At 52.2% G+C, this 13,867-nt stretch overlaps 2 protein-coding genes across 8 annotated transcripts in view; one reads left to right on the top strand and one right to left on the bottom strand.

Annotated features, from left to right (window-relative positions):
- Nucleotides 1–3,051, top strand: part of SETDB1 (SET domain, bifurcated 1) — a 33,555-nt gene extending 30,504 nt beyond the window's left edge. For all 3 annotated transcript variants that reach the window (XM_012658825.1, XM_012658824.1, XM_012658823.1), the window contains exons 17-22: nucleotides 411–439; nucleotides 557–689; nucleotides 979–1,144; nucleotides 1,527–1,738; nucleotides 2,296–2,384; nucleotides 2,548–3,051. In XM_012658825.1, coding sequence (XP_012514279.1) covers nucleotides 411–439; nucleotides 557–689; nucleotides 979–1,144; nucleotides 1,527–1,738; nucleotides 2,296–2,384; nucleotides 2,548–2,665 — 747 coding nt within the window. In that variant the 3' untranslated portion in view covers nucleotides 2,666–3,051. The remainder of the gene's footprint in view (nucleotides 1–410; nucleotides 440–556; nucleotides 690–978; nucleotides 1,145–1,526; nucleotides 1,739–2,295; nucleotides 2,385–2,547) is intronic.
- A 192-nt stretch (nucleotides 3,052–3,243) lies between these two features.
- Nucleotides 3,244–13,024, bottom strand: CERS2 (ceramide synthase 2). Of its 5 annotated transcripts, none has more exons than XM_012658828.1 (12): nucleotides 12,126–12,178; nucleotides 8,877–8,934; nucleotides 6,982–7,194; nucleotides 6,432–6,549; nucleotides 6,121–6,239; nucleotides 5,857–5,914; nucleotides 5,701–5,751; nucleotides 5,411–5,503; nucleotides 5,090–5,218; nucleotides 4,788–4,894; nucleotides 4,498–4,651; nucleotides 3,244–4,306 (listed from the first exon to the last, which is right to left on the bottom strand). In XM_012658828.1, exons 3-12 carry the CDS (start codon nucleotides 7,179–7,181, stop codon nucleotides 4,166–4,168), a joined length of 1,170 nt encoding a protein of 389 aa, XP_012514282.1. In that variant the 5' UTR covers nucleotides 7,182–7,194; nucleotides 8,877–8,934; nucleotides 12,126–12,178; the 3' UTR covers nucleotides 3,244–4,165. The 5 variants fall into 5 exon arrangements, with proteins under 5 accessions (XP_012514282.1, XP_012514284.1, XP_012514286.1 ...); XM_012658830.1 differs by having other exon boundaries at nucleotides 6,982–7,155; XM_012658832.1 differs by lacking the exons at nucleotides 8,877–8,934; nucleotides 12,126–12,178 and adding an exon at nucleotides 12,957–13,024 and having other exon boundaries at nucleotides 6,982–7,155.
- Nucleotides 13,025–13,867: the final 843 nt, after the last annotated feature.

Here is a 13,867-nt window from a genome sequence, read left to right as displayed (position 1 = left end):
TGAGCTAGGCTGATGCCATGGCACTCTGGCCTGGGCAAGAGAGTGGGACTGTCTCAAAAAAAAAAAAAAAAATTGATTTTAACTATATCTTTAATGATATTGAAACTTTCCACATTACAGATGGTGAAACTGTGTCCCTCGTCTGTATAACACTCTTCTTGTGGTGTTTTCCATGAGCATTATGCCTCATCATGGGGAAAGCTTACAGGCTTCTGCCAGGAGGGTTTAGTGTTGAGAATATAATTGTTGCTGTCAAGTTGCAGAGTGATTTCTTCATACCCACCCCCATTTAGATGGTGTACCTCTCCCTGGCTAATGTTATCTTTGAAGGTCATTTAAAGTTAAGTCTAATTATTGGATTTGTTAACTTTGGCCCTGAAGCATTTAACCCTTCACTTGTTCTTTTCCAGGACCCTGATGACCGAAACAAGGTGTCAGTGTAAGTGCCTGTCTTTTCAACCTGTTTACAAATCTGCCTTCTCCTCTCAAGCCTATGAAAGAAGCCTAAGAAACAGCCAATAACTTGATCCCCTCTCATTCCTTCCCCTCCCATCAGAGTTACTGAAAGCACTCGAAATTATGGTTATAATCCTTCTCCCGTGAAGCCTGAAGGACTTCGCCGCCCACCTAGTAAGACTAGTATGCTTCAGAGCCGGAGACTCCTGGCCTCTGCTCAGTCCAACCCTGATGTAAGTGACCTTCTCAAACTGTACCTTACCCAGCTTTCTGTTTTATTCGGAGTCTAAGTAAAGAAACATCGAACATTCTCACCTTATCAAGTCCTTCACTATAATTACTGTTAGGTCTTTTCTTGCTTCTTTGGTCTTTATACTTCCTGCATCATTTTCTTTTATCCAGCATCTAGTTTTCCTCTTGCTACATTCCGAGTCCCTTCCTACAAAACCATAGGTAAGAGCAAGGACTTGAAGGGGCCCTTTCCATTTACTCTTCTTCCTTATTACCCTTCTGCTTCCCCAGGATGTCCTGACACTGTCCAGCAGCACAGAAAGTGAGGGGGAAAGTGGGACAAGCCGAAAGCCCACTGCTGGTCAGACTTCAGCTACAGCGGTTGACAGTGATGATATCCAGACCATCTCCTCTGGCTCTGAAGGGGATGACTTTGAGGACAAGAAGAATATGTCTGGTAGTCTGGAAAAAATTTGGGAGTGGTAGGAAGAAACAGTAGGAAAGTTGGGATAGAGCATTTTTTAAGGAAGCTAAAGAAGTAAGGGAGAAAAATTCAGATCCTAAGAGTTGAAGCTTCTCTGAGGGGGCTTCCTGACTTTAAGCTAAACTATTAATATTGTTTGACATGTCCCTTTCCTCTCTTCTAATTCCCTACTCTTTTCCCTCAACTCTTTTGTCCAGCAGATCTAATTCTGCTTGAAAGAACTGCCACTTAGGATCTTTGCCTGAGTCCTAGGTTATTGGTATTCCTCAGCTACAATGTGTGGGAGAAAAAATGGTGGTAGAATGTCCAGTAATGAGTTGGGATAGATCCTGACCTCATTCTCTTTCCTGTCCAGGTCCAATAAAGCGCCAAGTGGCAGTAAAATCAACCCGAGGCTTTGCTCTTAAATCAACCCATGGGATTGCCATTAAATCAACCAACATGGCCTCTGTGGAGAAAGGGGAGAGTGCACCTGTTCGTAAGAACACACGCCAATTCTACGACGGTGAGGAGTCTTGCTACATCATCGACGCCAAGCTTGAAGGCAACCTGGGCCGCTACCTCAATGTGAGACCCCTTTCCCGTACCTCTAGATGCTGGAGTATCCCATGGTCCTCAGATTTCTACTTCCTTTAACGTTCTGTAAACCCACCTTTTTTTGTTATAAATTCTCTTTTTTTTTTTTTTTTTAAGAGTCTCACTTTGTTGCCTGGGCTAGAATGCCATGGTGTCAGCCCAGCTCACAGCAACCTCAAACTCCTGGGCTCAAGCAATCCTTCTGCCTCAGCCTCCCAAGTAGCTGGGACTACCGGCATGTGCCACCATGCCCGGCTAATTTTTTCTGTTTTTTGGAGAGACGGGTTCTTGCTCTTGCTCAGGCTGGTCTCGAACTCCTGACCTCGAGCAATCCTCCCGCCTCGGCCTCCCAGAGTGCTAGAATTACAGGCATGAGCCCCCACGCCCAGCCTGTTAAAAATTCTTGATCTTAAAGAGGTGGCTTGCTTTCAGAACATCTCTGCTGTAATGGGGAGGGTCAGATAGCATCATTTTTCTTCCACGTCTCACCCCACAAAGCCAGATTCTCTTTCCGTGGTTCTTATTCGATCCTATCCTTAAACCTACAGCATAGTTGCAGCCCCAACCTGTTTGTCCAGAATGTCTTCGTGGATACCCATGATCTTCGCTTCCCCTGGGTGGCGTTCTTTGCCAGCAAGTAAGGAGGAGTCAGGAGGGGATGACTGGGGAGGGGCAAAGACCATTGAACTTCTAAGGGCCTCCCCTCCATCTGTGATCCAGTTCCACCTACATACTCTCTAACCTTAGGTGCCTGGGTTATCTGCTGTTTTTACCACACCCATCCTTTTCTTCCTTTTCAGGAGAATCCGAGCTGGGACAGAACTTACTTGGGACTACAACTACGAGGTGGGCAGCGTGGAAGGCAAGGAACTGCTTTGCTGCTGTGGAGCCATCGAATGCAGAGGGCGTCTTCTTTAGAGGATGGCCTTCCTCCTAACCTTCCTTGAACTGTCCCTTCTTCAGGAACTGGGTCTTCCTGACTATTGAACTCTGACCCCAAGTCTCTGGTCTAGCTACTCCCCCCAGCTCCTAGTAGATAGAAATGGGGGTTCTGGATCAGGAGATCCCTTTCAATGTGGTGCTAGCCAGCAGGATCCCTTCTCCACCTCAGACACTAAAGGGTGGAGAGAGATTACCACTCTAACCTAGGCCTGATACCCCTCAGTCCTCCTGCTGCTCATCCCTCCCGTCCCACATTTGTTCAAGTGTTCATGCTTCTAACAGACTCTATTCCTGGAATGGAGGCTGTCTATGTACTACCCCTGGTTTGTATTTTTCTTGAAAGTCTTAACAAGATGATAAAATTAAGAGTGTGATTTGATTTCTCTCCCTCAGTTCCCTCTACTCCCAATTCTAGATCTTTCAGTGAGATCTCTCCCTCATCCTTCCCAATGGGACAAGTCATTAATCTTGTACTTTCTCTACCTTTGCGTTATCTCATTTGCCATTTGAAATTTAAAAAGGAAAATGTTACATAACTGCAAGGAAGGCATAAGAAAGATTATCATAGTTTATTTAGTTGATCCCCCTTTTTCAATTCCTAATAGTCTGATGCTTATTGCCATATTTTATTTAATCTTTAATATATTTTAATTAAAAAAAACCCATTAACAGTACATTTTGGTCTGAAATGGTCCCTCTGCTGAATGCTAGGTGCTAGCTGTAATTCTGGCTTTAAAACCAAAACCCCAAACATTTAATAAATAAAAATTAGAATTAGTTGCCATTCTACTCCAAACCAGCTAGCCTAGTGAAAGAGGCCAGAGAAGGAGACAGTCAGATTTTGGACCTGTGGCTACACAGACAGCTGGCAGAGAAGTGACACAAAGATCATCTGAGCAGTCCCCAGTACAGCCCCACTTTTTGGCAGAGGTAGGGTAAGTGTCATGTGTCATGTGCACCCTCCTACACTCAATTCCTTTGTGTCTTAGAGGGAAGAAGTAAAAAGTCAGCTCAGCTTTGGTTTCTGGCCTGAGTTAGGGAGCATAGAAAGGTGAGCCTTGGTCCAACTTTGGCAGAATGATGAGGCCCATAGATGGGACATTAAGGCACAACCCTGGCTCTGGAGGTCAGGGAGTCAAAGGCAGAGAATAAGGAATGTGAGTTGTAACCCCTACCCCCAGTGCTGAGGAAGGGTCTCAAAAGCAATAGAAAGGATAACCTGGAGGATAGAGAGGAAAATAAGACCATCCCCCCTCTAACAAAGGATATAACCAACCTCCCCTCTACCTAGGGATAAACAGGCTGGTTAGAATTTGGTTTAAAGGCAACAGGGTGACAAAGAAGCAAGGAGGGAGGGCACAGAGAACTCTCCTCTCTCTTTCTCCTTTCTCCCCAGAGCTTAAAGTGACCCTGTAGGGAGGGTGGGGTAGTTCCTTGGCTTTATGCACTAATCTGGGAGGCAGATGGGATGATGGTTCAGTCAGTCTTACGATGGTTGTTATTGAGGATGGGATGGCCATTGGCTAGGGGCCGGCTCTTTGCTCCTCCCTCAGCTGCAGCCTCCTCCCCCTCTGAGCTCTCTGTTTCTTCCCGGTCACTGCGTTCATCTTCTACCAACTGTGGAAAAGGGATAAAAAGGGTTATGTGATATCCTCAAACCCCTAAGGACTGCCTCTCTCCAAGGGCTTGTTCTTGTTCTACCCAGGGCCCCACACTAGTTTTTTTAGAGGGTTGCTGCATGACAGGGACTTTGGAAAGTTCTAGAGTTGAGAATGATACGGCCCACAAAATGAGGACAGAGCCTTCACCTTTCCAGTTATGAACTTGTAGGCCATGCGCAAAATGAGGTAGGCCCAGAAGATATGCAGCAGCTGTAGCACTCCCATCATGGAATTGAAGAAGTAATAGCCAAAGAAGGCGGGATAGAGCTCCAGTGGGTAGACGAGGGTGCAGTGCAGGATCCTAGAGATTCGAAGGGAGAGACAGAATTCTAAACACGGACGAGAAGGGGTTAAGACGGAGGGGAGATAAATGAGGGGCAGAAAGGCAAAACTCCTGATTCCTTGAGAAAAGGAGTATAGCCTGGCCACCAACTCACCAGAAAGGCAGGATGACCAGTCGGGTGATGATGAAAACAACAGCGAAGACGATGAAGATGTTGTTGCAGGTGTTTTTCCATCCCGCATAGTTAAACATCTTGGCTGACTGCATAGATAGCCCTCATCCATCATCATGGGGTCCTGACTCTCCCGGGTACATTCATACGTACAGCCCGATTAGCAGCACTGGCTCTGTGCCCACCCCTCCTTGGTCCCAGGAATGTCATTCCCCAAGCCCCTCCCAAAAAACAAAGGGACAAAAGAACCTGTACTAGGGTCTCTAGGTTTGAGGAAGCCTAACCTCTAGCAGGTAGTCAGAAGAGTCATGCAGAGCCATGATGAGAGTCCCAGCTCGGATATAATTGGCAAACCAGGAGAAGCTGATGAGGATGATGGTGGCCACATGGTGGATGATTTGTTCCTTGAAATCCTGCAGAAAAGATGCAGGCTCCAAGGGGACTTTTTCCTGTTCCCCAGCCCCCACTATCCCTTCTTCCCCCTCACCTTTAGTTCCCCTTATCCCAACAGCTCCATCCAAAGCACCCAGAAGTCAAAGGTGAGGCTGTTGATCCCAGAGCCTCACTTTGGCTCTTAGGCCTAATTGCCTGGCCCTTTTGCCCACCTTTCGCTTGACATCAGAGGCAATGCTGAAGAGCAGGGACCAGTAGAAGGAAAGTTCAATCATGTAGTACCAATACTGGGAAGGGATAGTGCTCTGGGAGAGGAGAGAGAGGTAAAAGCAACTAGACCCAAGGGTCTCACCACTCCAAACCCAGCCCTTCCAGCCCCTGAGGTTATTCCTAGTTCCATGACTCTCTGGGCCCTCTGCGATGTGTTCCAGAAACCATCTCTTCACAAAGGTATGTATGTCTCAGTCCACCCCCACATAAGGGAGTGGGAGTCATCTCATACCTGTATAGGATATCCCTCCCAAACTTTCTTCATGTCATAGAACCAGGGTTTCTGCAGAGATATGGTGAGAGGTTAAAAAAGGAGAGACCTAAATTCTATGGCCTCCCCCCACCTTGCTGGAGAACCCACTCCCACCTCCCAGTAATGACCACTCACATCCACAATGACAGCCATGCCGGCAATGAAGGCAATCAGGTAAAATGTAAATCTCCAGCTGGAAGAGGAAACAGAAATGGCTAGGTAGGATGGCACAGCCCTCCAGCAGCCCCCAAATACCCACAGATACCCTCTCAAGATCCCATTAATAACTAAATTCACCTCCTCACGTCTCCCTGCAGACAGCCATGGCCCACCCCTCCCAGCAAGACACAACAGACCGTCCTCTGCCACCCAGCTTCTTTTACCCCAACTTCCCCCCACCTGGCTTCTCGGAACTTCTTGAGGAGACTGGGCCGATCTTGGTTGCGGCGGCGGCGGAACCAGCGCTCTACCTGACGGCCAGAGAGTCCACTCTGCCGGGACAAGAGCTCTACCTCTGCCTGGTATAGTGAAGAATCCCGTTACATTTAGCTTCAGAACTCAGAGTGCCCCCTACTCTGCCAGCCTCTCCCAGCAATAGCCTAAGTCAGGATCACTGCTTTCCCATCTCTTCACCCACCAGAGTTTGCATTCAAACTCTTCCCCCTCCCCACCAGAACTCAGTAATTCCCAAAGCCGTGTGCAGCTCATACCTGCTTGGGCTGCTTGCCACTGCTCAGGTAGAAATGCTCCAAGGTGGCGTTGGGAGGTGCCCGCAGCCGAGTTTTCTCCTTTACATTCAGGAGTGCAGCCAGTGGTGTAGCCACATAACTGAGGACGGGATATGAGGGAGAGGTATCTGGCTTTCTTGGAGCCCTCCCAGCTTCTAAGCTGGGAGGGGAAAGAACTGCAAGCTCAAGCAACTTATTCTGAGCCTTAGTTTCCCCAGTTTCCTGGCAACCCCCTTTCCTCTAGCCACCTGGGCTGCCCACAGCTGACAAAGCTGCCTGTGTTCACTAGTGGCCAGGCGGGGAGGCGGGTGGAGGGTGAGAACAAATAACCATTGAAGGAAAGGGCCTGGGGGTGCTGAGCCCTCAGTAAGACAATGGTGACCTCAGGGAAGGGGATGCACAGTGGGCAGGGACCTGGGTAGCCAGAACACCAGGGTCCAGGACTTACTACACAGCAAGACACAAACTTGAAGTCTAAGAAACTGTGTGACTAGCAGCTGGGGATGGCCTGAGGGTAGGCTGGTAGGCTTACATCTCAAAGAAGTATCGAACGATAAGGAAGAGCAAGGCCAGGGGTAGTGTGATGTAGAGGTCTGAGGCTTTGGCGTAGACACGTCCATCTCGGTCTTCTAGGTCGGCCCAGGTTAAGTTCACAGGCAGCCACAGCCGTTCCCACCAGAAGTAATCATACAAGGTCTGGAGCATCCTGAGTGTGGGGAAGGTAGAGGGCATCAGGATGGGGCAGCTATGGGGGAAGAGAGACGAATGAAAGTTTTCATGGTGCAACAAAAGGAGCAGGGGGCAGAGACTTAGGATTCTGGTCCTGGCTACGGACCAGAATCCTATGGCCTTGGGCAAATCAGTTTCCTCATCTGTAATATGGTGGCTTTCTAGTTTTAACATTTACTATTTAAAGCAACTTAAGGAGATGCTGACACTCTAGAAGTCCTGATTCCCTGGAATTAAGAACCTTGGGGTCTTCCTGTCATTTTGCTATCCCAACCTGAAAGAGAGGCAGGACGTAGCCCTAGAAGCTATAGCCAACAACCTGAGTAAAGTCAGGGGCATCCTCCCTTCTCTACTCTCTGGCCACCTCCTCCAGACCCTAAGGCCAACTCACAGCTAGAAGCTTCCCTGGTAGGGGGAGCCCAGAAACATTGCAGGGCTGGGACAAACCCTTCCTCCCTTTCCCTACAACCCATCTCAGCATCATGTCCCTACGGAAACATTAAGAGGCCAAGGTAAAGCAAAATTATGTCCCCAGATGATACCGGGTTTCAGAACAATCAGTGGACATCAAACTGCTGCACACGAGGTTAACACCCCATGCCAAGCCATGCAATCCCCACACATAAGGCAGAAGAACCCTATCTGTCAGACTTTTCAGAAAGAAAGTGAAGGCTGCAGAGAGTCAGGATTTGTGGGACAGGGAATCAAGACAGCAGACCAAGATATCTGATGGAATTAAGAGCTATTTCTTATAAAAGCTCATCTAGAAAACAAAATACTAGTCTGCAGGGGGACACCCATACCCCCTCAGCCCAGGAAAGAGCTGCTACTTTCTGCCTCCTACCTCCTTCCTCCACTGAAAGAGAAAAGAACAAGGTAGAAGTGACCATTTGGATACTCAGATGAAGGAGGGAATGGTCTGGGGTGGGGGTGGGACAGCAGCCACTTGGGGCTGAGAGAAGCACCAAGACAGCCCTGAAGACTCAGTGATGCTGGGTCCAGCACAACACCTGGCAGTCCTAGGACTCAGCACTGAATGCCAGCAGGATGACCAGGGCAGTCTTTCCAGGGTCCGCACCCCTCATTCTCCTCCCAGAAGGGAGGAGAAGTGGTGACAGTCAGGCTGGCCTGGAGACTGAAAGCTGAGACAGAAGGAAGATGGTCCCCTCCTAGCCAGGGAGGAAAGAGCGTGGAGATTGTTATCCACTGTGAACTGGAGACCAACTGGTGCCACTGAATGACGGCTGAACCCTCAGACCACAGCTGAGCTGGGCTGGTCCTCCCGCCCCTCCTCTGACAGCTCCAGCTCCGCCCCTACACACCACAGAAGCCCTTGCGAAATCCCTCGCAGCCTGTCACGGGTCAGTATTCCAGCTCAAGGACTTCACCCTCTTGTCCCCACTCCTGGTCACTGCTCTCTCAGATGAAATCAGAGGTCAGCACTGACAATAAAGGAGCTTCAGCTCCACCTTCTCCCCTCCTCCTGCCCCAATCACACACTCTCACACACACACACACACACACACACACACACACACACATTCCAGGCCTCAGCACCGGAGGACACTGCCCCTTCCCCTGCAGCCCTAGCCAGAATAAATATTTAATTAGTTAAAGAGATAGAAGCCTTCTAAACTGAACAAAATTAAGAAATTTCCCACAGAGGAACCTTCCCCACGCAAGCACACATATACTTACTTTCCTAGAGAAAAACTGTGGAAAACCGAATAGAGTGCTCACTTCCGCAGCACATAGACTGAAAGTGGAATGATACAGAGAAGATTAGCATGGCCCCTGCGCAAGGATGACACACAAATTTGTGAAGTAAATATTAAATATATATATTAAAGAAAGAAAACTGAATAGAGAAGGGACAGGGTAGAAAATTGAGCAGAGAAAGGACAATGCAGAACACCTAGGTGTGTTTGCACACCTCTCCTTCTTCCTTCCCCCCCTTTTTTTTTTTTTTGCTTAGCGGGATTGGAAGTGGGGAAATATACCTGACCTAGTCACCTAACTGCTATCTCTTGCAGCCCAACCTTTCCTCCAGTGAAATGTAAAGCCAAGGGCATAGACAAGCCTAGACTTTTGGGTCCCATCCCCAGCCTGGTCAGGGAAAACTGGCAGGGATGTTTCTTTTGTTGGGTGCATTTTGAGAATTAAGGATTCAGAGGGCTGACTGGGGTCCTGGAGGGTGGGTGGAGTCCCTCTAGATCTCCTGGGGTCCGGGAATGTCTTATGCCTATGAAGAAGGTGAGGAGCTGGGAAGGTAAGCAAAGCAGGCAGAGAATGGTCCAGGGCAATCACCTGGGTAGTGCAACTGTCTCAGCTCCAGGACAAGACAGCACCTATCCTCTTCCACTCCAAGAGGGGAGAGTGGAAGACAGGAGTGAGAGCCTATAATGTGTCAGGATTTTCGAAATGCAGATTAACTGAGGCTCTCTCACACTTGGGTTTCAGGCTTTCTATGACCACAGCCCTTCCCTGTTGTCCTGTACTTCCATTAGCAGAGAAGCGTTACCCCGTCTCCCCACCCTGACAGCCTAGCCCAGCGGGGAGGAGCACCAGATGCAGCAGGGTTGGGACCTCTGACCCAGCATGAAGGGAAGGGAGGGCAGCTCGGGCCCCCTGGCAGCCTCACTGGCACATCCCACTAAGGGGTCGGCTTGGGCCGGTGGCTTCTCAGCACCAGCACACCAAGCCAAGCAAGGGATGGCAAAAAAGGCTGGGGCAAGAGGCAGTGATGTGCACACAGCCTAGGGTGATGACCCTGCTTTTCCAGACCGCCTCGGCCCTCATGGCAGTTACTTGATCTCTGGCAGAGAAAATCACAACTACAGACGCTGTTCCACTTATAGAATTCACTCTCCCACGCACGAGACATGGTGTGTGCATCTGTCTCTCACACACACCTGCCTCAGAGACGCCGATGCCACTTTCTGAGGCCCAGGCTGGAGAGGGGCCAGAGAGCAGGGATTTCACAGGCATTGGATTACCAGGAACTTGAGCAGGGCTCCGCCCAGCTCCAACCTTTGTCCCAACTCTGACACCCCCTCAAGACCCTCCTAGGTGGATGAAAAGAGGCAGAGGGTCCCCATGGGAGCTTGTAGACCCAGAGGGCTGGGAGGGCAGAAGTTTGGGCCTGTGAGGAAGTAATTCTCACAGAGTGAGTGTGGTAACAGTCCCACTGGGCTCTCAGAGTTTGGAGGAATAACTAAGGAAAATACAAAAGGGTCAACGAGGAAAGAGAAAGTGACAAAGAGAGGGTCTCACAGACTTTCCACTTCCACTGAAGCCTGAGTGACTACAAAAAAAAGGTGGAAAAAGTCCTGAATAGTTTTCTTTGTTGAAAATGTTCTTTTCAGGCAACAGCATCAAGTCATGAACTAGAAGGCTGCAAGCAATGGATGAAGCCAAGAAGAGGTGTGTTACTGCTCCAGGCTGCAGCATAGGCCCAAAAATTTAGGTCGGATTATGGAAAAGATGTGGGTGGGAGGCAATAAGAAGTACAGTGGTCCTTGGGCCTCAGCTGGCCTACAGCTAATCTGGAATGTCCCACCAAAGGCCCCAACACACCCAAACACTGCATGAGATTACAGGGGCAGGGAGAGGCCAGCAGGTAGAAGAAACAGCTGGGGGCAGTGCTGAAGGACACAGTGAAGAATTAGCCAGCCTATGGCCAGTGGCAAGGGAAAGAGGAGACCCCTCCTCCCAGGGGAAAATCTGGCCAGAGGCCCCAGTGAAGAGTACCAAGGGGGACAAGGATCTCTCTCTCTGAAACAAGAGTGTGTGCAGGTCAGGGCCAGGTCCTAAGAACAGGGATGTAGACAAGTCCTTACCCTTAGAAGCCCCATCACAAGTGCGTCAGCCACTCACATTCAGGCCCAGCCAACCCACCTCTAGTGTGGGCAGCGACCCTTACTCCCTTCCCCAGCACAGATGTCGGGGTGATTGCCTGTTGGAGGCCTTCCCTGATTCAATTCTCTGGGAAGAGGGGCTCACTCCATTCCTCAGGATCCTCAGAACCATCTGACCCGTGGGCCTGGCAACTCAGGTGACTGAGACCGGGTTTTGATGCCAGGAGCCAGGCATGGGGAAAGAGAGAAGCTCCCAAGCTTAGGCTGAAGATCATTGCTACACACCTGCAGTTAACCCACTTGCCAGCCGGCCTCCAAACCTGTAATTAACAAGCTACAGCTCAGAAAGCCAGTTTCACCAGCAGCTCCCAGCCACACAAGCTCATAACGGTATGGGGACTCGTAGCCCAGGGGATCGGGGCAGACACTCAGAGCCACTCCTTCCTGTTTCCCGTTAAGCACATGGAAGCTCTGACCTCCCTCCCGGAGTGGGCACAGTGGGCCGGTAAAAAGAAGAAGAAGCAAGACCCTATTCTCTCCTCCCACTCTAGCCACAGGACCCGTCCAGGCCGAGGCGACACCGCAGGCCCACTGCCTGCCAGGATGGGGGCTCTGGCGCAAGTGGTCACCGTGCTTTTCCACCTCCCAACAAAGGGGCGCCCGTGGCTAGGGCCCCTCCGCAAACAGCCCCGCGTCCCCGCCTCCCAGCCCCTACCTGTTGCCCAGGAGGGCTTCTCCGGGCTCCGGCCGGCGCTCCGAGCACACCGAGGCGCCAGGCCAGCTTGGCCCCGGCGGCGCTGGGGGCCCGGCCGCTCCCGCAAGGCGCTCCGGCGCGCCCTCCCCCAGGCCGGCCGCCATGAGCGCGCCAGGCAGAGGCCACCCAGCCCGCGGCTGCCGCCCCCACGCCGGCTTCCCCGGTCCGCGCCCAGGTCCCTTTCCCCTCCTCGCCCCTCCGCTGCCTCCCCAGCCGGGCCCCTCTCCGCGGATCCCCGTCGAAGTGGCCCCCAGCTCTCCCAACTTTTCCGCGGCCCCTCCCCGCGCCCACCCCCGCGCGCGCTGCCCCGGGCGCCGGGCGGGGGTCCCGACTCACTCGGCGCGGCGCGGAGCGGACCGAGCCGGGCGCCGCCGCTCCGTCTCTCCCCGGGTCGCTGCTCCGGGCCCCCTCCCGACTGGCTCCTTTTGCTCCTCTCCTCCCCCTTCCGCCCGCCCACCGCCGGCCCGCTCCCTCCCTCCTTCCTCCTCCTGCCGCCGCCCGCCGAGCCCGGGCGAGCTGAGGCCGAGCCCCGCCGGGCAAGAAAGGCCGCGAGCGACGCCGAAGCCGGGAGGCTGGGCGTGGGCCTGCGGGCCGGGAGCCGAGGGGCGCGGGCCCGGCCTCTGCGCGGGGCGGCGGCGCCCGGGTCCCCCGCTCCCGACGGCCACCCCGTTCGTTGCCCGCCCTGGCGGGCCGCAGGGCCCCGAACCGGAACCCTCGGAACGCCCGGACCCCGCGGCCGCGCCCGCGGGGATCGCGACGCCCAGGGAGAAGCCGCCCATGAGGGAAAACAGTGCGGACTCTTATCCACTTCGGCCTCTCGGTTCGGGGTGGGAGACAGGCCACCGGGACCCCGAGACAGACCCGCCGGGTGCCAGCGGATGCGGGGCCGGAGTAGCGGGGCCCGTGCCGCGCCCTTCCCGCCCCTGCTGCGGTTCGCGACCTCAGCGGGGCGGCTGCGGCCCCCAGTTCCCCCTGCCCGCCGGTTGCCACACTTCCCACCTCCAGCGGAGTCCTGCCCGAGAGCCGCGCCCGGGGCCGAAAGCCTCTCTCCAAAGCTACCGAAGCAGGAGGCCCTTGGCGATTCAACTGCCTTCCCATCGCAGAGCCGGCGACCCTCCATTTCCCCAGTACAACCCCGTGTCTCTAGCCAAGTGCCATGGGACCTACCCTCCGTGGCCGAGAAGAGCGCAGTCCTCCTTGCACACAAACCCTACTGCAGCAGAGTCTGAAAGGGCCGCCCCCCAACTTCTGTTTCGCAAAAGCTATTTGAGGTTTCAAACTACACCACGTTTATCCGCGTTTGATTTCATATTAACAAGTATTTTCCCCTTTAAATAGTCTGGTAAATTGCTGTTTCAGGAATATGCAACATGTTTATCCTAGAAAACTGGCCTTAACTCCTGGTGGGAAAAGTCATGACTAAGGTGCGTTTGAGGGATTGTTTACAGAGAGAGCTACAGCTTACTCCGTGTGGAGGTACTGGTAAATTTTTTGACCTTGAAATGTTGGTTTTTTAATGCTATCACAGTTAGAACCTCTGATGGTGGTTTGTTTCATGGTTTATCTAGTCAAGTCCCACTTGTGCTTTGACAGTTCTCTTAAGAAGGAGCATGACCTCTGACCTCGCACTAATCCGGTTTGAGGGCTTGCTCACCTAAGGCTCTTTCTGGAGGCGTAGAAAGCCAAAAGCTGACTGACCTCCAGCCTGTCGGTTCATCTGCTGTCTGCGGTGGAACCTCCAGCCCAGGTACCGCAGGAGAAATGAGACCTGTTGGTGTGTCCCCCTGAACCAGCCCCAGGGCCTTCTCCAGGTTTCCAGGGGTAGCCTGGTTTCCCGGTTCCCAGAACCTCTCCAGCCCTGTTTTCCTTTGCCCCTGTCAGAATTCCTCCCTTCTGAGCATATTTTATATTGTAACTTTCTACCCCTTTGTAACTCCGCCTCCCTCAGCCTTCCAATTCCAAAGTTCCCTCTACCTTTCTTCAGCGCCCTCCCCAGCACCCTCCTCATCTGCTGCACCCCCACACACCTTTCGGGTCCCTCTCTAACCCCTCTGCACACCTCTGTCCTGCTTGTGTCC

Source organism: Propithecus coquereli, unplaced genomic scaffold, assembly GCF_000956105.1.
Source record: "Propithecus coquereli isolate 6110/MARCELLA unplaced genomic scaffold, Pcoq_1.0 Scaffold59, whole genome shotgun sequence".
Classification (NCBI taxonomy): Eukaryota; Metazoa; Chordata; class Mammalia; order Primates; family Indriidae; genus Propithecus; species Propithecus coquereli.
The sequence above is the reverse complement of the archived record's forward strand: the minus strand, read 5'-3'. Positions and strand labels throughout refer to the sequence as shown.

Excerpts from the sequence above, each read along its gene's own strand:
- CERS2 (XM_012658828.1), bottom strand. The coding sequence starts at position 7,181 with ATGCCCTCTACCTTCCCCACACTCAGGATGCTCCAGACCTTGTATGAT. Across the intron at positions 5,915-6,120 it reads AAGAAGTTCCGAGAAGCCAG|CTGGAGATTTACATTTTACC; the intron begins GTGGGGGGAAGT and ends TTCCTCTTCCAG. Across the intron at positions 4,652-4,787 it reads CTGGTCATCCTGCCTTTCTG|GATCCTGCACTGCACCCTCG; the intron begins GTGAGTTGGTGG and ends TCGAATCTCTAG.